This window comes from Dufourea novaeangliae, unplaced genomic scaffold (genome assembly GCF_001272555.1).
Source record: "Dufourea novaeangliae isolate 0120121106 unplaced genomic scaffold, ASM127255v1 scaffold205, whole genome shotgun sequence".
In the NCBI taxonomy this organism is placed as follows: domain Eukaryota; kingdom Metazoa; phylum Arthropoda; class Insecta; order Hymenoptera; family Halictidae; genus Dufourea; species Dufourea novaeangliae.
Window position 1 is genome coordinate 53,804 of NW_015374106.1, and position 23,292 is coordinate 77,095.

The 23,292-nt window shown below is 33.1% G+C and overlaps 1 protein-coding gene across 1 annotated transcript; it reads left to right on the top strand.

Moving 5' to 3' along the window:
• The first annotated feature begins 41 nt into the window (after positions 1–41).
• Positions 42–22,983, top strand: LOC107190846 (UHRF1-binding protein 1). The gene is made up of 17 exons (XM_015579732.1): positions 42–210; positions 572–773; positions 2,405–2,596; positions 3,473–3,698; positions 3,787–3,953; positions 4,025–4,184; positions 5,634–5,891; positions 5,980–6,219; positions 9,401–9,493; positions 9,614–9,801; positions 9,877–10,114; positions 10,201–11,399; positions 11,743–11,877; positions 17,106–17,117; positions 20,846–21,211; positions 21,303–21,450; positions 22,622–22,983. Exons 1-17 carry the CDS (start codon positions 167–169, stop codon positions 22,981–22,983), a joined length of 4,230 nt encoding a protein of 1,409 aa, XP_015435218.1. The 5' UTR covers positions 42–166.
• Positions 22,984–23,292: the final 309 nt, after the last annotated feature.

Sequence of the window (23,292 nt, forward strand, 5' to 3'; positions counted from 1 at the left end):
GTCGAAAGCCAGTCGAAAGCAGTCGAAAGTCGTGGCAATAGTGGCGTGTATGAACGAATTTAGTTCATTCAAGTTCATTGCAATTCATTGCTAAATGTGGAATGTCAAACTAACCATGTCGGAGTGCATGTTAGATGTTAGAGAAACTAATTGAAATTAGTCAAAAATGGTGTCAATAATAAAGAAACAATTATTGAAACATCTGTCAAGGTATTTTCGTGACTTAGTGAACGCATTTTTCTTATTTTTAATCTACAAACAATTAAAAGTTGCAACACCTTTTGTAATTTTAAAGTCACATAAGTATGTATAATTGTATTTGTCTTTTATGCAACGTACAGATTTATTAATACCATTTTGATCAGATTATCGATAATTTTTTTTATCCTTGTTTTCGTGTCGAATAATGACTTCAAATGAATTTTAAAGTCTTGCTTAAGTAAAAGTTGTTTGCTATGTCTGTATTCTACAAATTGCAATATGTTCCTTATGTTTTGTACTCTCATGCAGAATTTAAGTACTATAACAGATATTATATTATTCTATTACATTAATTTACATAAATTTATAGGTTTACCAAGAATCTTTCAGCTGATAAAATAAATTTAAGTACATTTAAAGGGGAGGGTGAACTATCTAATTTAGAACTTGATGAAACAGTTTTAACGGATTTGTTAGAGTTACCATCGTGGCTCAGATTAACAAATGCATGGTGCAATAAGGTTTCATTTCGTATACAATGGACCAAGCTGAGAAGTGTTCCTATATTTTTGGTAAATAATATTTATAAATGCATATGGAAATATAAGATGTCTCAAGTATACCTGTCAATATTTTGAAGGGTGGTAGAGGAGCTCAATTCAAATAAAAACTGTTGTATAACACTATGTCTGATTTGCTATTATTTTTAATAATCAAGCATTGAAGTTTTAAATCATTATCATCTGTTTACACAGTAATGACAATTGTGAAGTTTTTTCATTTCACAGGTTGATAAGTGAGCAGAAGTAGAAGAAAAATGTCTTAATACATTTTGTTATATCTCCTATAGTTTAGCTGTTATAAAACTTGACACACATTAGATGTTTGTACAAATGAGTTTAGCTTATGCACACAAACACAAGAATCAAGCTACTTCGTTGTAATCAGCTGTTCCAAATAGGGCTGTTAATTTTACTTGGGTATCCCAAATACCTAGTGAAGAAAAATTACCTGGGTACTGGTGAAATACCCAGATACCTGGGTATCCATGAGATATCCCAATAATGAGACAATCGAGAATCTCAATTCGGGAGTCGATCGTATGACGGCAATTTTCGATCGATATCGACACTGACCGGAATAAATTGAGAAAAACTGAAAATTATATTACAATAATAAAAATAATAATTATAATCATATAATAACAGATGTTATTATATTATTATAATTATTCGATTGCAGCCGCGTATACTGCGTTACTTAGCACTGTATACTAATAATACATATTATTATATTATAAGAATGAGTAAATCTTGTTTTTGCAGTGTAACGCGAGTGCTAAGTAGCGCAGTATGCCTACGTGGCTGCAATCGACTACCGAATCGAAATTCTCAATTGTCTCATATATTCGGATATCTCATGGATACCAGGGTACCTGAGTAATTTTTGTTTACCCAGTTATCTCATGGGTACCCGGGTATCTTATAAAGTCACAGCTCTAGTTGCAAATGATCCAGTAATTGTTCCTTGCCTAGAAGAACACATAGATTACAACAAAACCCTATTGAATTTTGGCCCAGACATAAATGTTCTGAATAGGAAAAGCATTGACCTGTCTGCCTTTACAGAAGCATGTTTCGCACTGCAGGATAAGCCACTTGTCATTGGCCAATTCTTTAATGCTGCTCAATAAAAAATCCTGACTCAATAGTAACCTTGTCTGTGTATTACATTGCAGATGCACTACCTATGATAATCTTAGGGTAGCCCATAGCATACACCACTTCTTCGAACAACTGAAATATCTAGGTCAAGAACGTACTTGAATGTGTTACTCTGACCAATATGTGTAAACTAGATACTGTTCTAAAAGCATGTTTCAACTTTAAGGCTTTATTACTGTAAAATAGAAGCAAATTGGACATGGTATAATAGGACATTTTCTATTCCATTCGAACTCTCCTGTTACCCATTTAAATATTTAAACATGTACATGGGATACCCTGTATATGGATTATATGAATTTTTATATACTACTTTTGTAATTATTATGTAACCTCTTGTGCTAGAACAACATATTATGCACATCTATGCTACCAATTGTTTTGGACGAGTTTGTCATAGATATCATTCAATTAATTTCTAGCACAAGAGGTTAACATATTTAATGCTTAGTAAAATAAAGAAATTTTACTTGTTATAGAGTTTGGATGAAGTACTTATAGAAATAGAAACATGCGAGGACTTAAGAGATTTATCTGCCTCGCAAGGATTGTCTTCGTACACAGGTCCTACAAAATATTCTTTCATACATAAAGTAATCGATGGAATAACAGTAGCTGTTAATACTGTATCAGTTACGTTTAAAAGTCCTGCATTTATTGCTTCAGTTCAGGTACTGTATTGCCTTTATGTCTATATACTTACAAGTTTAAAGTAGGGGTAAGTTGGAATCTAATTTTTCAATTTTCGAAAGTAGAATCCAAAACTTTGTAAGATTTCTAAACTCGAAACTCTTGAAATTTGAAGTGCTAATTTTGTTTTGGAAGAGGAATATTTTGTTTTAAGAACTGAGATCTCAACATATTTTTTGCATAACTCTTCATTGACCATAGTTACACAAAACAACAGTATAGTCACTTATCCTTTTTTTAGCACTAACACTAGATAGTTTAGCAGTCCCTACTTTTTACTACTACTAAACAATACTATAATAAGAAAAAGCTGCGTCACGCTCTCACGAATCACATGCTTTCGACCTGGACTTTTACAATCACGGTGGATCGCCAATCTGTTCATATATTATATTCTTAAAAACAAAAATCGATCACCGAGCATTCACGAAGCATATTGCACCGAATATTGGAATTATAAGGAAAGAGATATCCTTATAATTTAAGTCTTTTCATTCCCAGTAAAATTTCTTTTTTTTCTCTAACGTTTCGCGATGCACCGTGAAAGTTTTGAAACGGTCCCGATTTTTAAACTCTGATGGATCCTTTACTGTACTTTGAATTGTTGGTTCATTTCATTTTAGAATATTATCATTGTTTTCTTTTATTTCTATACTTTCTACTACATATTTTTCTTCTCTTTTTACTATCTTGGTTTTCTTTGTCTATTTTTCATTTATATTCTATGTTGGTGATATCAACCCATGAAATCTTTTATTTTAAATATTAATATTAATTGAATATAATAGATGAAATGTTTAGAAAAAAATAGTTGTTAAGCACTTATCATAGATGAATAAAATGATATTTTATCACAGATGAATCGTATTATTGTGGAATCAAAGTCTGCACAATGGCAACGTTGTGATTTGAGAACTACTAGGTTAAAAGATCCTGATCGTGGACAGTTACTTATTTTTAAAGAACTCGAATGGCAGACAGTTAGAATAGAAGCACAAAGTACTAAAGATAAGAATCTTACACCACTGCGTTTACTTACAAATCAAGCAAGATGTCGAATTACTATCAAGAAAAGAATATCAGGTTAAAAATATTTTAATTCTCAATGTACATAATATATACAATCCTTGACTGATAAAGACAATAGAAATAAGTAACATATACATTTCAGATTGCTTTATTATGGGATCTAGACTAATTCTTATATTAGATGACCTTCTATGGGTTTTAACAGATTCACAATTGAAAGCGGCACTTCATTTTATTGACTCCTTAGGAGGTCTAATAGAGAAAGCTACAATTTTAGAACGTAAAACAAAAGCTGCTAGAAAATTAGAGGTTTGTAAATATGAAGTCAAAACTATACATATATGTTACTTTAATTACATTCATAATTGTAACAATTTAAGGTACTGCCAGAATATCAAGCACAGATATCACAGCAAACCAGAACGAAAAATCAATACACTTCCGCTATTTCAAAAATATTTACCAGATATGATGTTGTGGAAACATCGTACCATTTTCTATGTCAAAGAATTGATTTGCATTTATGTGACGATGCCGGTAGTAAGTAAATGTGAACTTTCTAGCATTTATTAGTAGACTGTGGATGTTTATGCAAGTTTATATTTTCACGAACAAATATTGGAAAATGAGTATTAAATAGGAATTTATTTCTAATAAGTTTATTAAAGTTAAAGTGAAGTAAAAAGTTCACAAAATTGTAGTACAATTTTTTTAAAAACTTGTCTCAATGGGCACGTCTACAGCATAATCGTATCGGGAAACCCTCCGCTTTAAAATAACCTGAAGGGGGTAGCTCCTTAGTGTGTTTTCGCTAACGACCGTTTGTTTACATCGGCGCTTCGATCAATTCGGAGTTGGCCCCGAAGGAGTCGGCGCCCTTGAGATTATGATGTTGTGTTCACCCGTTGTCGACAGAGATGGCTAAATCGCTAACGGTGATTTATCACAGTGATCGCTGAATCACGATCACGGTCGTGATTTAACTTTATTTACGACCGTGATTGCGATTTTTTTATCCTGAGTACATTTGCTCACTACAATCGTACGTACTTGATCTTTAAACAAAAAAACATATTCAATATGATTTTACGATGAATTACATTACTACATACTTGTGTTTTTAAGAATCAGTAGAAAAAACAAGAAATTCTAAAACGATGATTTGTTAGATAACATATAGATTATAATTTATAATCATTAATTTATTCATTATTCTTTATTGTTTCTAATTATTCCTTCACTTTATACGACATAATTCTAATGTTTGTTTTGATGTCGTTAATATAAAATATACTGGCTATATCTCGCGTGTAAAGAACTATTAAGTTTCTCCACCAATCAGAAGCGATCACGAAAAATGACAAATCACTGTGAAAAATCACCGTGATTGGGAACGAATGTGATCTAATCACTCGTGATTCACAAGTACCAGTTCACGCCATCTCTAGTTGTCGAGATAGAAAGCGGTAAAGAAAAAAACAAAATGGAATTTGTACAGTTTTGAAGCCTTTTTTCGAAAAGATTTGGTTCATCCAAGTGGTAATCAAATCGAAAAATGCAACAGGTAGATCTTTAAGAAGAAAGGTTCAACTTTCTACTGCTTTTTTGTTGAACGTTCTACAGTGATTCCTCCGATTCCTAGAAGCAATTAAACTTAAAAAGTCAATTTTTGCTTGAAAGTTGAATAATTCGGCAAAAAAATTCGCATAACAATCGACGAACATTTATTTTACACAGGAAAATGTTATTCACCCCATGTAACATTGTTCTTTATATCACTATAACTTTACTAAGAAGCAACGCAACTAAAATCTTGAAAAGAGCATCTGAAAGTAGAGTTCACTTACGAACGATTTCTTGACGATATTTATACGACTATCTTTGCCAGAGTTACGACCATTTGAACTTGACCCCATTTTTCGGATTCGTAGAGGTGATCAATCAATTTTTTTGCGGAGTGTATTATAACATTAATCGTTTCAAAATTAGATGGAAGATCCTCCTATCCTGATTTGAAAGATGGCGGTGCACTACAAATTTCATTAGTTAAATTTCAAATTGATTATTATCCATATCATTTGGCAATGGCTGATAGAAAACATTGGGCTAGCTACAAGGAGAATGCCACCCCACACAGTCAGTGGTTACAACAATCGTTAAGTTCATTTCGAAGTCAGTTTATGGATCTCATTGATTCAGGTAGAACACAGCACATTCCTCTAACAAGAAGTCAAGGAAATGTTACAGGTTTGTATTGGAGAGATTAGTAAATACAAATAAGAAAATATATAAATTTGTAATTTTAGCATTTTAAAAGTATTTCTTTTATATTTAGTTAATAATACAAAAGGCTCTGGAGAAAATTTGGAAAAACATAACGACGCTCAAAATGTAAATGTATCTTCTCATGAACAAAAAAAATCACAGCACCCGAGTGGTAATCCAGTAAAAAATTATATTCTAGAACAGCTTGCCAAATTAATGACAACATGTATTATAATAAGAATTGATGACTTTACATTGTATAAAGTAACAACCACATCTCGGAATCCTATACCAAAAGAATTTGTTACAGGTATGTACAAATTTGACTAATATTGTATTAATTAGAAAGTCTATTTTATAAAAAGTAATTTCCCTATAAAATTTCCAATAATTCTTTCATTTAAAAATTGCACAGCTCAAGCAAGGAAGAAACATGCAGCAGGTATAAATTAATAATAGCTGTAGTACACCAACATAACACTGTCTTACAAATACTTGCTAAAAGTAGCTTTATGTTTGAAACTTCTGTTGCTTCCTACATTGCATTATTATTATACATATAATATGTGTTATGTGAACTAGCATTGATTTATAATTCAGTAGTGCTAATACATTTTAAACAACTATAATAAAAATATCACTTATTACTATAATTAATCAAAAGTACAATATAATTCAAGTGTACTCAAAATATAATATGCTTTTTAAAATATGTATTTTGAACAAAATTTGTTATTGTATGTCTTTTAAAAGATATGAAGAATGTTTAAATTATTTACAGTCATATTCTATATTATTGCTCAAAGTTATTACAAATTAGTTATTTTTATTAAAATTTTGTTCAACAATTATAGAAATTTTTAGTCAAAATTAGATATTTAAGTCAATGTTCTATTTTTTTGTAGTCTCGTTTTACTTTTATATTAAATTTTAAAAGAAAAAGAACGAAGTAAAACGAAGTTTACATAAGTATCCATTTTGCCAATTATATTGTCAAATATAAGCATAGGAGCATATGTTCTGTAATTGGTGGTACAACCGGCAAGGTGGTGATTCTGCATAAAAAAAATAAGACGAAAAAATCGAATAAAATATTTTCGTAACGCGCTTAATGATGGGTAGTAAAACTGTTCAAACGTGTTTCGACTCCCGATGAGATGTTCAAGCAGTACATACACAATTTGGTTGTGGCTTAGCGACTATACACCGATCAAATATTTTAAAAGGTCCAAAGGTCTTTAAAAGCCAATCGGCCGCTGGCAACCGACCCTTAGACGGCAATGCAAACACACACAATGAAGTATGCAACAATAAACATTAAAACTCTTTTTAATGCACTTTCATGACAGTGTCATAAATAAATTTAGGAAATTCTTCTAATGAAAAAAAAGTCCAAACACGACATTTCAACAATACATAATTCGAATCGCAAGATTACGTATCAGTAAAAATTGTTCGATTACGTTTGTGTTTGGACTGATTTTCATTGAGAGAATCTCCTCAATTATTCATAACGCTTTCATAAAAATACATTGAAAAGAGTTACATAGTTAGTTCAAAATTGTTATTCATGCGTGATTCACTCTGTGTATCTATACTGTAGGATACACGAAAGGTCAGCCTTTGCAACTGTGGGGCATGAAGGGTACCGATAACCGGACACGACCGCTTTAAAACGTTCGAATTGTTTTAAACGTTTGCGCGGTGCTTAGTCGCTTCGGTATGACAAATCTCAGTTTGGGCAGTTTGAACATCTTGTGCTTGAAAAGTCCAAACATGTTTGGACTGTTTGTACACGAACCCATCACTATGCTTTACACACTTTGTTTTTGAGTTATGGAATTGAGTTTAAATTTTGATCAATCATTGTAGGAAGAGAAAAGCAAGGAAATTCATTTTCCTTCCGGTGGATTTAGATTTGTACAGAGTATTGTTGAAGAGGTACATTGCCACGTAAACGACGCTAATGAATATACAGGGTTGGGGCAATAACTATTATCATTTCAGATATCATCTCACATAACTATAAGGTTCACAGATATATTTGTTTATCCAAAATTGCACAGTACGAAGAGAGCCACCCGATAGCGCTAGTAGCAGTTTTTTTGCAGGTGGAGGTACTTTGGATATTTCAAGGTCACTTCCATTTTTTTTAATGGATCGGTATGTTTTTGTTTCCGTAGAGTGATAGAGGAGCTTTAAACGAGTTTAACGACCTATTACATAAGGTCATTGAAGGGCATAGGAAGTAGAAAAAAGCGATAACGCTTACGGTTTAAAATTAATTTTGAAAGTCGATTTTCTCGAAAACAAAGTCACAAATGAAAACACTTTGTTTTATATTTTCGACTTATTCATTCTCGTAAAATCACCCCCCACCCGGTTGTATCACCAGTTACATGACACCCTGTATAATCACTCGTACTAGTGTACCCTCACGAGCAAACTTGGCTTCCTTCAGGGGAAAAAGCACTGTAGGGGTAAGCGACGTAGGCAGGTAATGATAGGGGGTTAAAATAGTTACGATGACGAATCCCCCTATTTGTACAGACTCGGTCTGTGGGTGAAGACAAGAGTGAGCTGGTACTCACCTCTCAGAGACGAAGGATCGGTTGCCCCGACGTCCAACTCCATAGATACTATTTCAGTAGGGATGGGACGATCCTAATGACTCTCCACCTCTCGGCACGAGTACTTTCGTACCTTCATGTGACCCGGGCCTTAAACAGTTGGATCTGGTTGGAAAGTCAGGGGTAATAAGCCTCCACGGATAATGTTGATCCTAGCTTTACGGGCTTTGAGAAAGCTAGTCGCTCAAAACATGTCTTCGACCTCGGACGTTGATACCGGCATCCCCCTCTCTCGGGCGATATGTGCCTAACTAACTAACTAACTAAGGGCCCCGTACCGCTTGATAAATTTATTTGAAATACTGAAATAAATGTTGAACCGAATGTTGATTTGGCATACATTTCAGTAACTCTAAGACCAAGTGATAGAAGGTCTTTCTCTTACATCACTTTTTCTCCTAGAGGAAGCTGAGTTTGCTCGTCAGTGTACAAAAAAGTATAGTTTGCAGTAGTCCCTGCTTAACTGACGCAAGCTCAGATGCAAGTTGTGACAGTTATTCGAGAAGGTAGGCGTTCTAAGAATTGTCGGCTGTTATGTCTTTCTTGTTCGCTCGCTTCTTGAGTGCATCGAAGGCAAGAGTGAGAAACATTGAATCTGTGGACGCTTACTGCGTGGACCAGTTTCAGAAATTCGTAGGGATAACTCCGTGTCAATTAAGCGGGGAAAAATGTCTATGAAATGGGGACTAATGTATTTCATGTAATGTTTATAGTCTCTCATCATAATATTTAATTATCTCATCTGTTCATAATATTTAATTTTATATGAATTTTTGCTGCTATATAGATTGTCATCATAATGCATGCATGTTATTAAAGAATAACTATGTATCTTTATTGAAGCATATTTATTTTTCATAGGCGAAAGGGATAGGTTTTGTCTCCCAGAGGATGTGACAATTCTTCATGCTGAATTTACATACTATTACTATCCTGGAGATATTACATTTCCATGTAGGTGAACATATAACTATTATTTCTTAGGAACATTTATTTTTTTGCCGAAGTTATTTTATAATTATTATAAATCATTTACAAAAAAAACGTAATTGAAAATACTTTGTCATTGTTTAGTGCCACCACCAAAGTTTTATGTACAACTGAATCCTATTCAAGTAAACTTTGATGTTTGTTCCTGTTTATGGTTTAATTCTTTTGCATTGAACTTACATCACTCTCTAATGAGTAAAGATAAACACACCACACATACTTCCACTAACTTAATGTACTTTGATGTAAAAATCGAAGCTATACTTCCAAGAGTAAGTGATAATGTGTAGAATGCATAGTTAAATAGTTGCAGCATTGTATATACAGTATATAATTATCATTTTCAGATAGTATTTGAAAGTCAACAAGATTATCCAAGTCAGAAGGATCGTCCAAAGTCTTTGCACATGCAGACTTCAAGGGCATCAATAACAAATGTCCGGTCAACTGAAAGATCTTCGAGAGCAGATTTAGCTCAATGTTTGAATGCTTTCCAAATGGGTCAGATGTTTTTTAGTAGTGAATTTCCAAATAAAATGGACGATTTTCATGTTATAACAGACAAATTTTTAGCACATTGTGCATGTAGGTGTCTCATACTTATGGTATACAGGTGGTTTTTACTGTATGTTGTGTAATTTATTATATTTAAGAGATATCATTTATTTCAGCCACTGATAATATTCGCTATCCACCAGCTAACTTTAGTAGCAATTCTGTAAATGAATTGATTCGGCAATTGCATCGAGAACTTTTATGGACAGAAGCTAAAGATGTATGGTGCTGTAATTTAGAACCTGTTTGGGGAGATTTCTTTGGTGCTCGTGCAGTAGGACAAAATCGTCCCGTACCATTTCTTGATGCATTCCCCCTAACACTATGGTGTTACATGTCAATGAATCCAGCAAATTCGGAAAAATCTTCAACCGCTGACATTCATGGTCTTGCATATATAAGCAATTTAGTTAGCATACAAATAAATCATTATCAATATTTGTTTTTATTAAGATTATCCGAAGTTTTATCAGAGATGACAACGTATCTAACTATTGATTCGAATAAAATATTAAAAGTTGATTTCGGCAGTTCACTTGTTATCGGTGCACTAATACCACAAGTGGAAGTAACTTTTGTCATGCCATCTCATACACCTGGTAAAGAAAATTCTGGAGGAGATGTGGAATCCGTTGTGCCAGATTCGTCTAGTATAGCAGATGATATTGTAAGTTCGTCTACTCCATGGCAAAATAACACAGAACGGGTTGACTTCAGCAGTAAAAAAATTAATATAAGCAATGACATACCTACACCACAAAGTGATGCATCCTCAATGATGTCTATGGATTTTATACATTCCATTAACCAGACTCCAACTGTTGTCACATTTAAACAGAATGGTCCAACTAAACACGATCAACAAATGTTAACAAATACAACACATGAAAAACAATGTGTTGGTATAGAAGAAGAGAAAGCATTGCCTACTATGCGACCCATAACCATATCTACGATCAAACATAGTAAAGGAGATGCATCTTTGAATGCACCATTTATTCCAAATAATTTTAATGTTGGCTTTACTTCTATGAAGAAAGGACTGAGTAATTTGATGACATCAATTGATTCAGCTTTAAAAGCTTCTCCAGAGGATGGTAGCAGTGACACAGTATCTATAAGAAGTGATGTTAGTTCTGATAGTGAGAACTATGTATTAATTAGTCTTCAAGATCAAGAAAAATTAGATGCAATGTTCTGCGTTGATAATACAATAAATATAACACCGGTAGAAGAAGCTAGCGAAGTTGTTGAAGAAACTCCTGATACACAAAGCGAAAAATCCTTAGATAGTGTGTGCAAACGTAAAGATATTGTAAGTCCACATTCTATGATGTATTTTGTTGGTGCATATGAAATTAAATGTTTATCAATCAGGCTATTAAGGTACAGAGCTCTTCTTCATATTTTTTTTATATACGTATAATTGCAGTAATTTCTATGTGATCTTTTCTTCGTTCTCAACAACTAACTTCTCACCAAGTTCACGAAACTAAAAAGTTTAAAAGCTAGAGTTGAAAAGTAAACATTTGGAAACTCTTGTTAAAGCTTCATAAAGTAAAAATACGAATATTACTAAAACCACATTTCCTGTGCACCCACTGAATATAACATAATATACTTACGTAAGTATCTTAATCTTTCGAATGCTTTTGTAGGTATCCATGACAACATTTAAATTGTCTAAAGTTGAATTCATTCAACAGTCTTGTGGGTATACATCTTCAATCAAAGTTCAAGTGTCAAATGTCGGTAATGATGAATGTTCGTCTATTCCATGGGATGAATTTCAGGTAAGATAAACATGTATCAATTTAAATATAAACGTGTTCATTAATTATATATGATTAGGCTGTCTTTAATCTAATTGATAGATATAAATATTAAGATTTTAAATATAGCCGCAATAAAAATTACACTATTTCATTTTTCGTTCCGTGTAAATTTAATTAGGAAATTGTTATTTATTTATTTATTTACAATATAATGAAACGGCAGACGAAAGTATTTTTGTCACGTGTGCGCACGTCAAAGTGTTAAGATATGGGTTTGTCAGCCGCGAATCCGAAGAAACTGCATTTATATTTATCTATTCAGACGCGGACTGGCACCGCCACCGACCGGTTCCGACAGATTTTCTTTTGGGTATTCTTATGAGGCTGTTATAGTATCTGTTCCGATACGTACCGGCACCGACACGGGCCGTCCGACATCGTCTGACGCTCTCCGATATTTTCACAGGGAAAGGGCGTAGAACATAATTTTTTCTGGGATGAGTTCAGATTTAAAATATAAATGTATAGACAACTAAAAACACTCGTATAACAAATTATATATTATTGAAATACTCTGAATAACGTCAAGTTTGGATTCATTTTTATCAGGAGAATCTTCTCAATTTATTCCTGATACTTTCATGAAAATACCTATATTGAAAAATGTAAAAGTTAAAAGTATAAATACAGTTAGAAAGTTTATCGGAATCGGTCGGCGTTGGTGTCGATGCCGGTCCGTGTCTGAACGGATAATATAAATGTACCTGAACGCGGGTTCTCGCTGGCCCCTATCATCCGGTCTCCCTTTTTCCTAGGTTACTACAATATTAAATTGCTTTCTACAATGCAAAAAGTTACATTTGTTTGAACCAGTGACTGAACAATAACTAAGCCATGGGCGTAGCTAAGGGGTGCAGAGGCAGAGGGGCACTTGCAAGTGCCCCCCACCCCCCTGAACGGAAAAAAGTGGCTTTTGCCGTATTCCAAAAGAAAAAAAAATTGAATTTTAATAGCCGACTTATAATCTGGCTACGCTCATGAACTAATCTATAACCTGATTCATAATTAACAGAAGTTTATTTCTGTGTAGAAAAGTTGTATCCTGCAATTTTCATTTTAACTTATTTACATGGTAGAAGTTTAAAATTTAAAGATAAACAGAGGTGGTGGTATAATATAGTGTTTCTATACTTATATAATTCATTTTATATGATTATTCTTGGAATGTGTGTCTAATATTTTAGTGACTACATAATATTTTTATTCCTAGTTACATATGCGCATATCTTCAAAGAAACTTTTAAATTTTATTTCCAGCTTTATATTATACAGGGTGGCCCGTTTATCCGTTGTACCTAAAAGGTCTCTGTTGCTATTAGTAGTAGGGTAAATTTTTTTTGGTGGAATTATACCTATTCGATTCAAAAGGGTGTAGGTACATAATGATAGATACAACACATTTTCCAATGTATCTTATTTCAGGATCTCAAGGTCATGTGCACTTCTTTTGTTACATAAGACCTAATTTTTCCTGAAGTGAGACACCCGCGAGACAATTTGGAACAACTTTTTCCTTACCAAAAATGTAATCAGTGGCTTTGTTAACGACATATTAACGAAAAACTCCGACCAATCAGCGCGCGGGTTTGCCGGCGGAGCTCCCACGGCAGCGTTGGCTACGCGCCACGTTTGTACTACGAAGCTCCGAACAAGCAAGTCGGCATGCATCGCAGGAAACTGCGTATAAAAGCAAAAAAACAGATGTAACAAATAAAATCATGCTTTTTATCATCTTTCATTTATTGTTTAAAGAGATTAATGAATGAAGCATAAATGTAGGAAAGTTGTGTGTAACGTAAGAAGACGAATGCACAGTTACTTTTTTAAACAGAATGGAAACTAATAATTATTTGAAGAGAGAGGCTACGGAATTTGTAAATTTCCTTTTCAAATAATGTATTAACGAAAGGGTAATGTAACAGAAAATGAACGAGAAGTGATCGTAGTTCGTTATTGACATAAAAATCTGTAGTTCAATAACGGGCGCCAATGTTACTGATAATGAATAAGTTTCTTCAAAAAGCCCGAAGAAAAATTTAAATACAGAAACTTGCAAAATTATCACCGGAAATAAGTCATAGCTTGCGTTAAATTAAAAAAAGAATAATCAGGATTAAATTGATTAGAACTCACCCTTTCGGAAATTCACCTGCAGTTTACAAACCTGTGTCACTAGGTCACTGGACCGATCCTGGTCATCGACGGACGGAACGGTTTATGGTAGGGTAGCGCGGAGGTCAGCAGGTGATCGCAGGTGTACGGCACTAGCAGAAGTATCCTGGTACCGCAGAAAGTATCCTGGCAAGAAATTAACGAACCCCGCACTTCGGTGAAACTGCACGACGATTCGTTCGTTGCACTTCTGCAAAGCACGTTTTTCTAGAACGCCGGTTTCTTCTTACCTAAATTTTGTCGTCGCGGTGGGAATAAACTTACAATGTAACGATAGGAAACTACTTGGGGGTAGTGAAAGCCCTTTCAGAAAAATTCACGGGACTATTACACAATGTTCTGGTGGTACGCACAGAATAACAGATATGCGGCTGCTGCTGTGCAAGCGTTTGACTACGTAAAACATCTGATAAATTGAAAACAATCGGCCCTTTTCGGGACCACCAATTTTCCTAACGTAGAAACAACACATTCGATTAAAAATGCATTAAGTGATCGTGTTGGCTGATCCAGTGTTAGTGGTCGTGAAGTGAAGTGAATACGTATTCGGTGGAATAACCTGGACGCACTTGACGTTAGAACCCTTAACTTCGGCTGGTGCCGTACACCTGCGATCACCTGCGGACTGGGCGCTACCCTACCATAAACCGTTCCGTCCGTCGATGACCAGAATCGGCCCAGTGACCTAGTGACACAGGTTTGCAAACTGCAGGTGAATTTCCGAAAGGGTGAGTTCTAATCAATTTAATCCTGATTATTAGTTTTTTAATTTAACGCAAGCCATGACCTATTTCCGGCGATAAGTCTGCAAGTTTCCGTACCTAAGTTTTTCTTCGGGCTTCCTAAAGATTCTGTTTAAAAAAATAATTATGGATTCGTCTTTTTACGTTACACATGATTTTCTTACATTTATGTTTCATTCATTCATCACTTTAAATGACAAACGAAAGATGATAAAAAGTTCGATTTGTTATGTTTTTTTTATTTGCTATTATACGCGGGTTCTTCGGATGCATGCCGACTTGCTTGTTCGAAGTTTCATAGTCCAAGCGTAGCGCGTAGCCACCGCTAGCGCGGGAACTCGGCTGGCAAACTAGCGCTCTGATTGGTCGGGGTTTTTCGGTAATATCTCGTTAACAAAGCCGCAGATAACATTTTCGCTAAGGAAAAAGTGGTTTCAAATCATCCCAGCAACCCCTCATTTCTCGGAAGAGAGACATTTTTGAGACACCCTGTATGTATCTAGTATTAATTTTCACTGAACTATTTCAGTTTAGTTTAGAATTATCCATGAAAGTGCCGTTCTTTCAAAACCGAATATCCTACAATAGTACGTACAACTTTCAAGCAATGAAATATCATTTATATGCGAGAAAAGGTTATAATTGTTAGGTATAGCAGTACATGTGTGCAGTGAAGAGGCAAGACTACCATGTAAAAAAAGAAAACGGTCTCAAAGCATTGCCTGACTGGGAGTAATACAGATCCATGTAGGATTTGGTCTTTATGTCCGAGGAACATAGGAAATTTCTATACAATATTAAGAAAATTTTCCTGAAAAAGACGATTTCTTTCGGAATTCATTTCGATTTGTACGCATTTTTATCCCGATACAAGTTCGTTATGTTTATATAACTCCACCTGGGGAGATGTTATCTGTCCTCAAGGCCACTTCTGGGTCTCCTACCTCCGGCGGATTTCGTTGGGACTGCTTTGTTTATATCATCTGTCTTTACCCTCACACTCGAAACCGATACTATCCGTTTGTTGGTAATTACCGCAGGAGAAATGAAGTAGCGGAATGAATTCTTTGCACTATAAAGAGGGAAAGTTTATCTTCAGGCGAATTCATATATGGGTATACAATTCCACGCCACGCAGACCACTTTTGTACACGATGTTTGGGATTTTGGTCAAATAGAAAGATAATCGATGTAAAAATATAAGGGGTTTAAGTTATAATTTCGTTGATTTTAACATTGTTTAAAAGATAGCGACCCTCAAATTTTGTAATTATCACTGATTTTTACGAAAACTAGCTTTACAAAAGAATATTTATCTGTGCAGTTATTAAGGATACGAACTTGATCTTTATTTCATTTTAATTGTAAAGGATTATTCTTTTTAAGTAATGTATAATGGTATTGTAAGATGATTGCTCGCAAAATGACAGAGTCGAAAATGAAAGAAAAGCCAGAGAGTATATTGGTCGCCAAGATGTTGTCGTTATAATGATTAACTTCTATCTATCATTTAAAAACCTTTCGCATCACCCGCTTAGGGCAGTCCTCAGGCACCGGGACTGTTTATGAGTGGTTTCGTAATGGGATCGTTTTCCGATGGAAAAAGAAGTCTTACAGGATGGATAAAATTATTCCAAACAATAAGAGTATGTGAATGTTATGAGATCACATTGACGACTGTTCTATTTACGTAACTTGAACAGATTTTTGCGGAAAATTCAATGTTAGAACTTCTGTTTTACAATTGTTTTTAATCGATTAACGATTAATTTCATCAATTGACTGAATTAATCGCGAATTATTCGACGCTTAATTTTTTTTAGTCAGCGATTGACGATTAACTCCATCAATTGATTGAATTAATCGAGAATTATTTGACGACTAATTTTTTAACCGTAAGAATCAGTCAATCAATCAAACTAAAAATTTTCAATCATTGATCCCCAACTCTGTTAATAGGTATATATTTTCTTATTATTTTTCAATATAGTCCCCTTAACTTTCTACATAGTTGATTCATCGATGCAGAAGCTTTGTCACCTACACCTCTTTAAATTGAATCGGTGAAATTCCACCAAAGATAATTTACTGTACTCATAAAAGCAGCAGAGAAAAGATAAACGGACTAAACGGACCACCTTGTATATACATATTACGACTATTTCATACTATATATGTATATTTATACAATCTTTGTCTTTTAACTTGTTTGCATGCCTCTCCTGCGTCTCTCCTTCTCTTGTGAATGTTTTTATGTGGCACTTGTGGCAGGTCAAAAGGAAGGTATTGGCAAAATACTTATATATTTATTTACATTACGTGACTTGTATTGCATGTAGTCTACTGCATGGTTTACCTTTAAGTAAATTATATTACTGCTATACAAATTTAATATAAATATATTTTATTAATCATTTTGATTTTTGAGTCTTCTAAAAACACAGTCTTGAATGTAGTAGTATTCGCTAAGGTTACGTTCAAGGAATAACTAGAAATCTTTAAATCATTAATACACGTGCAATATGCTTTTACAACTTAGTTATTAAGTTATTGAGTTGCATAGTCAAAGGTATTCACATTATCAAAATAATCGTTTTATTATGTTTCTCTTGCAAATTGTGATTTTTTAAAGCTATTTCATGGTTCACTTTTTATTTTACAATGTAGAAATAAATTGATGTCGCATGGTATGAAATGATGCGTAGCTGACATTTTAAGAAGCTTTTGGATGCCATTATTAAAATATGTACCAGTAAATATTTGTACAAAAATTATGGTAATTTCAAGTGTCGTATAAATTATCGAATATTGAAAAGAATTTTTGTACTTTATCCTGTGTATGAATTTGCAGCTTCATTACATATATAGACAATACGTAAAACGTTAATAATAATGCACAGAGTACTCTTATCTAACAAAAAATCTTCCCAAGGTGATAGTTACCAACTTTGATGAAATTTAACGGAGATTTATACAAAGCTTAGACCGATTTGGACTTGCGATACATATGTATATGTCAGCCAGTCGGTAAATGTAACCTCGCAACACGTAATAGTGCCGGACCGTATCGAAAGTTTTGTGACGCTGTTGCCACATGTCTCTTATTACCATTTTGCCCATCAGGAGAACAATGGAATACCTACGGCTCGTAGCGAGATTTCGATTCTAGCCGAACGCAGGAAAAGAACGGCGCGAGGGAAAGACATCCGAGAATTAAACAATACGTACTAATGTGTGCAAGGATGAACCTTTTTTATTCGTACTTGCAATGATGCTTATTTTGTTTAATTAATGAAATTACATACGAAATATTGGAAGTGGTATTCCCGAGAAACAAATTGTAAAAATGACATAATATATATTCCGGGTATTCCATGTACAAAAAACATGGAATACTATACAAATCTGCTCTTTGAAATAATATTTATTTATCTTTTATTGACATAATTGATACGGGTTAAAAATAAATGCGTACACATATATTTCGTAAAAGGGACGCAGAAAGAACATTGAATGAATAAATTTATTTGATAAGAATTTATTCAACGAATAAAGATACTTTTTTTATTAGAATCGCGTTTCATCCGTCGTGTTGAATAAAATTTTCATCTTTTATCTGTATCTTTATTTGAAGACTTTGAAGAAAACTTCGAATACCTTTTGCCAGCTTGAATAATAGTCCAGTCGAATTAGACAGCCGGTATTCACCGGCTGCAGCCCCTGAGGGGCTGTTAATCGGGTTTGAGTTAGAGTTCGGGGGCGGTTCGAATCCCTGAAAAACCGTTCAAAAGATCTCAATTTATATGTGCCGAAATAGTGAAGTCTATGTTACACACAGCCGTTGACAAATATCATTCTTATGAGTGTCAATTTTCTTGTCAAAGGTAATTCTTTAAATTACAGATAATTGTTAAAAAAAATATATAGTTTATTAGTGTGTCAATTTTTCTCTAACAATTATTCATTATTCATTGAAATAACACATTTATAAATTTATAATTTTGAAAACGTGAGTAAAAAATACTGAGCTTATCGAGGGGGGGTTCGAACTTACAAACCGTCGATTTGTAGCTTAACACGCTAGACGCGCAATTATTAAAACATTCGATATTTCATTAATTTTTCTTTATACTTATGGTGAACCCAGTGGCGTCTCTAGGGGAGTGTGGAAGGTACGGTACGGCCCGCATCGAGTGACATCATGTAAAAAAATGTATGTTAAAAAATTACATTTTTGCCAACTTTTTAGCTGTAAATTCTTTTCTACAATAAGTGATATTCCCTATCAATTCTTAAATCCACGCTTTCTAACGTTCAAACATTTATATAACATTGAAAGAGACGGGATGACACCATGAATTACCACATGGGGTGACACCAATAGTAGGAATGCCATTGGGTGAACCTTCAGTTTGACGAAACTTTTAACATAAATATTTTTATATACAATGCATATGTGAACAGACGCTCGGATACACATGTTTGCCCACTTTTGCTTTAGATACATCAGAAAAAGTTTGTTTAAAATCGGCGACCCGATTACTGTACTTTCTCCTTGTTAGTCGCACAACCAACGACACTCTTGGAAGTACGGCAATACTTTAATATATATATGTATAACGAATACAGTACATTTTTACTTAAATTAATTGAATTTTCTAATTTGTATACTGTTTTACTAGATATGGAAGTAATGGACTAATATTGTCAACCACAAAATCTCAAAAAATTCTCTTAATACATCCTCCGGTAACTACTATCTATCAGATTTTTTACAAAACTTTTGCATGCGTTTAAATTGGAGAAATGGAGGAAAAACCGCGTAATTCGATGTTTCCCCATTACTATCCTTCTGGTCGAGGTAGAAGATTGAAAATTGATATACATATAGTTTTCTCTTGGTAAACTATCAAATGGTATATCACAAGTCCAAATCGGTCTAAGGGCATTTTTGACCCCCTTATGCGGGGATACCCTTCACGCAAAACTCGATCAGCACTAAGTCATCAGCACCTTTCTAGGGAAAATAAAAAAATGTAATAATTTGTAATATGATTATTAAATGAATGAATTTTGTAGAAATTTATTTATGTGAAGCTATTCATTGTTTAAAGACACAATTTTGCAATTAAAATTGTTTATCTGACTCTAATAGCTTCCGCGATTTCAGCTACAATAGGAATAGGATAACATAGAAAATGGAATAGGATTTCCATTACCAACTGTAAGAGGTGTTTTCCGCCTTCCTATATGAATGATAGACGATAAAAAAATATGTGTCATTTTTTCGATGTTCTTCTTTTACCAAACTTAATAAGAATTGGCGATTGTCACTTTGTTGGTGATCTCTTGTAAGATTGCAAACGTGAATAAAATAAAATCAAATAAAATAAAACAGATTATTATGTTTCCTTTATTAAAAGTTATAAAAATTGTATTAGTAGCTTATAAATTATTGTTTGATATAAAGAAAATGTAGTATATTTATTTGTTAAAAGTATGTGATTATTCAAATTATTATTATGCTCCGCGAGCATAATATTACTGTAAACATCACTTATTGGCCTAATTCATCAAATAATATTTTCTACTTATAGTGAAAATAATTTCTAAAATAAATAGAATTTTCAGCATGTATACTATTATTTATAATGGTTTCTTATTCATAAAATGATGTTTTTGTGCTTATCGTACCATTTTCATATTTTAAAATGTTCTAAATCATTTTTCATCGCGTAGATAAGGATTACATTACTTTATACATTGGAATCTATTTTGTCAGTTATCTTCAATCCTTATAAATTTATATCTTCCTTATTTATTAATTGTAGAACTTTGATACCTTTGGCTACAAATGTAATTTTTGTATTTAAAATTTCATTTTGATTCGGTGATGTGCATTTAAGAATTATAACTTAAAATAACAAACAATATAAACCATCCATGACAAATTTCTAACATATGCATTTATTCTTACATAAATTTATTTCTTTAACATTTCTGTTTCCTAGACAAAATTTAGTGCACGATCTAGAGGTTGGGTTGAATTGTCTTCAGATTCGAACTGCAGATCATGTATCAAACTTCGTTTGGATCATGATTTAAAGTGCAAATCAGATGCTTACAAATTGTCTCGAGCAAGCCAAACTCCATATAGCAAGAATACACATTCATTTAAAAATGAAAGTAACAGTACTAAAGAAGAAGTTGATATTGGAATCATTGATATACACAATAGGCAAAGTGTTTTGGACTTATTTGAAGACAAATTAGATGTTAAAGGTAACGATATATCAATGGCCTTGTCAATGAGTTCAATAACCGGACTTGCAGACTTAATTGAAGATGAAATTATACCTAAGCCAATACCAATGCAGGTATATAAAAAATTACTACTCACTTTTGTTCGAATATGCATATATTCTTGCATTTGTAATCAATCTTAAAGTATAATAACATTTATTGCAGGTATACCTAGAAAGCATATCACTGCGTTTAAATGAAGATCGTCCTCCAAATAATATAACTTCGCCTGGACCGGTTCCTATAGATTTAAATATTTCAAAGCTTAGAATAGTACGTGATACAAATGGCGTCTTTCATATTGAACCAATCGGTAAGTAATAATATATATTGGTAATGATATTGTTTTCCGCCACTTGTAATTTGTATTCGTTTTTCTTTTATTCATTGTGACCAGTATTATAATGCTAACAGATGCATAATATAAACGCAAATACGTATGTAGTAATTTAATTATAGCTGCTAGTACTACAGTAGGATATAGCTTTTAGTGATTTTTTGAAATACATGCAAGTGGCAGATATGTATATATTTCCTTACTTTTTGTAATTAATATTCTGTACTTGTTGTAATTGTTCTGTGCATTCAGATGGCCTTTCCAATGTGAGCATTGATATAATAAAAGTAGATGATTAGTGTTAGAATTTATTGCTTAACATTTTGTCAAATAGATTATTTACGAATCAATCCTAAGATGTGCACACAACACTGTCCAACAAATTTTAACCTTAGTTCTGTTTTGCAATATTTACTGGGTGATCCTTATAGAATTACTCGCCCTGAACACGAATCCGCAAGCAGAATTGCTCTATCACCGTCAGCTTTTGAAAAACACGAATTTTTGTAAAAATACACGATTTCGTAAAAATTCACAATTTTTTTAAAAATTGACGTCTATTCATAACAATTAAAAATTACAAAATTTAATAACTGTATACACTAGTATAATTAGGAAACTCTCCTGTATCTGTTAAGACTAAAATAAACTTTCTCGCATTTTTAGTTTTCACGTAATACACCATTTTTCCTCGAAATCGTGTTTTTACAAAAATTCGTGTTTTTCAAAAGCTGACGGTGATAGAGCAATTCTGCTTGCGGATTCGTGTTCAGGGTGAAAAATTCTACAAGGATCACCTAGTAGATATTGCAAAACAGAACTAAGATTAAAATTTATTGGACAGTGTAATTAGGTATGATTTTTTTTTAATTTGATGACAGTAATTTTTGTAAACGAACACACATGCTCACTGCAGTTCTTATAGATTATGCAATTTATAAATCAGCATGAATGAACAACATATAGTGGTAACATATATGTTATACATATACAATAAATTGTTTATTAATGAAACAATAATTTAACTTTTTTTATTTAGTATAGTTGACATAAATGTATGGTTTATTCATTACCAAATTGAATCACATTAAAAAATGTGGTTTTTTAAACTTATTTGTTATCTAATGAAAATATTCTGTTTTTTTAGTACACACATTGAATACAAATGATTTTACCACAACATTATTAAACAATGATAATCAAACAGATGAAAATATAGATCATGAAATCGAACTGAACATTTTGAGAAAGTCCAGCAAACAATTGAAATCTGATAATGAGGAACTTCGTCGACGTCTTGATACTTTGGAAAAATTATCAGAGGAAAATTCAAAACTAATGCACATAAAGGAGGAATTTGATACAGTAAAGTCTCATTTGAATGCAGCGCAAGAAGATATACAAATGCTTCTACGAGAGAAGAAAGCCTTGCAAGAAACAATAACAGAGCTACAAAATCAAATAATTGGAACTGGTGGTACCCGAACATCTTGGTCAACTAAAAGATAGCATACCAGTTGTTTTGATTGTTCAAAGTGTTGTAGTTCAAATAAGTCATAATAATAATAATAATAATAATAATAATAATAATAATAATAATAATAATAATAATAATTTTAATCACTTACAAGTGATTTTCGTAATTACGAAATACGTGAACCCACGTTGAAGTTATTAAACTGGTGTGTTAATTCTTAAGTTCATTTATATTCAATTATTGTAAGTGTTGGAGCGCAGCTACCATACGATGTTTATGTTTGTATGTTAAAAGAAGAATTTGCTGACGACCTGGAAAGCTTAATGGTGGAAATAGTCGCT

Bases quoted from the DNA above. Each gene is read 5' to 3' on its own strand.
- LOC107190846 (XM_015579732.1), top strand. From the start codon at position 167: ATGGTGTCAATAATAAAGAAACAATTATTGAAACATCTGTCAAG. The intron at 3,954-4,024 runs GTTTGTAAATAT...TAACAATTTAAG, and splicing joins AAGCTGCTAGAAAATTAGAG to GTACTGCCAGAATATCAAGC. The intron at 9,494-9,613 runs GTAGGTGAACAT...GTCATTGTTTAG, and splicing joins TGGAGATATTACATTTCCAT to TGCCACCACCAAAGTTTTAT.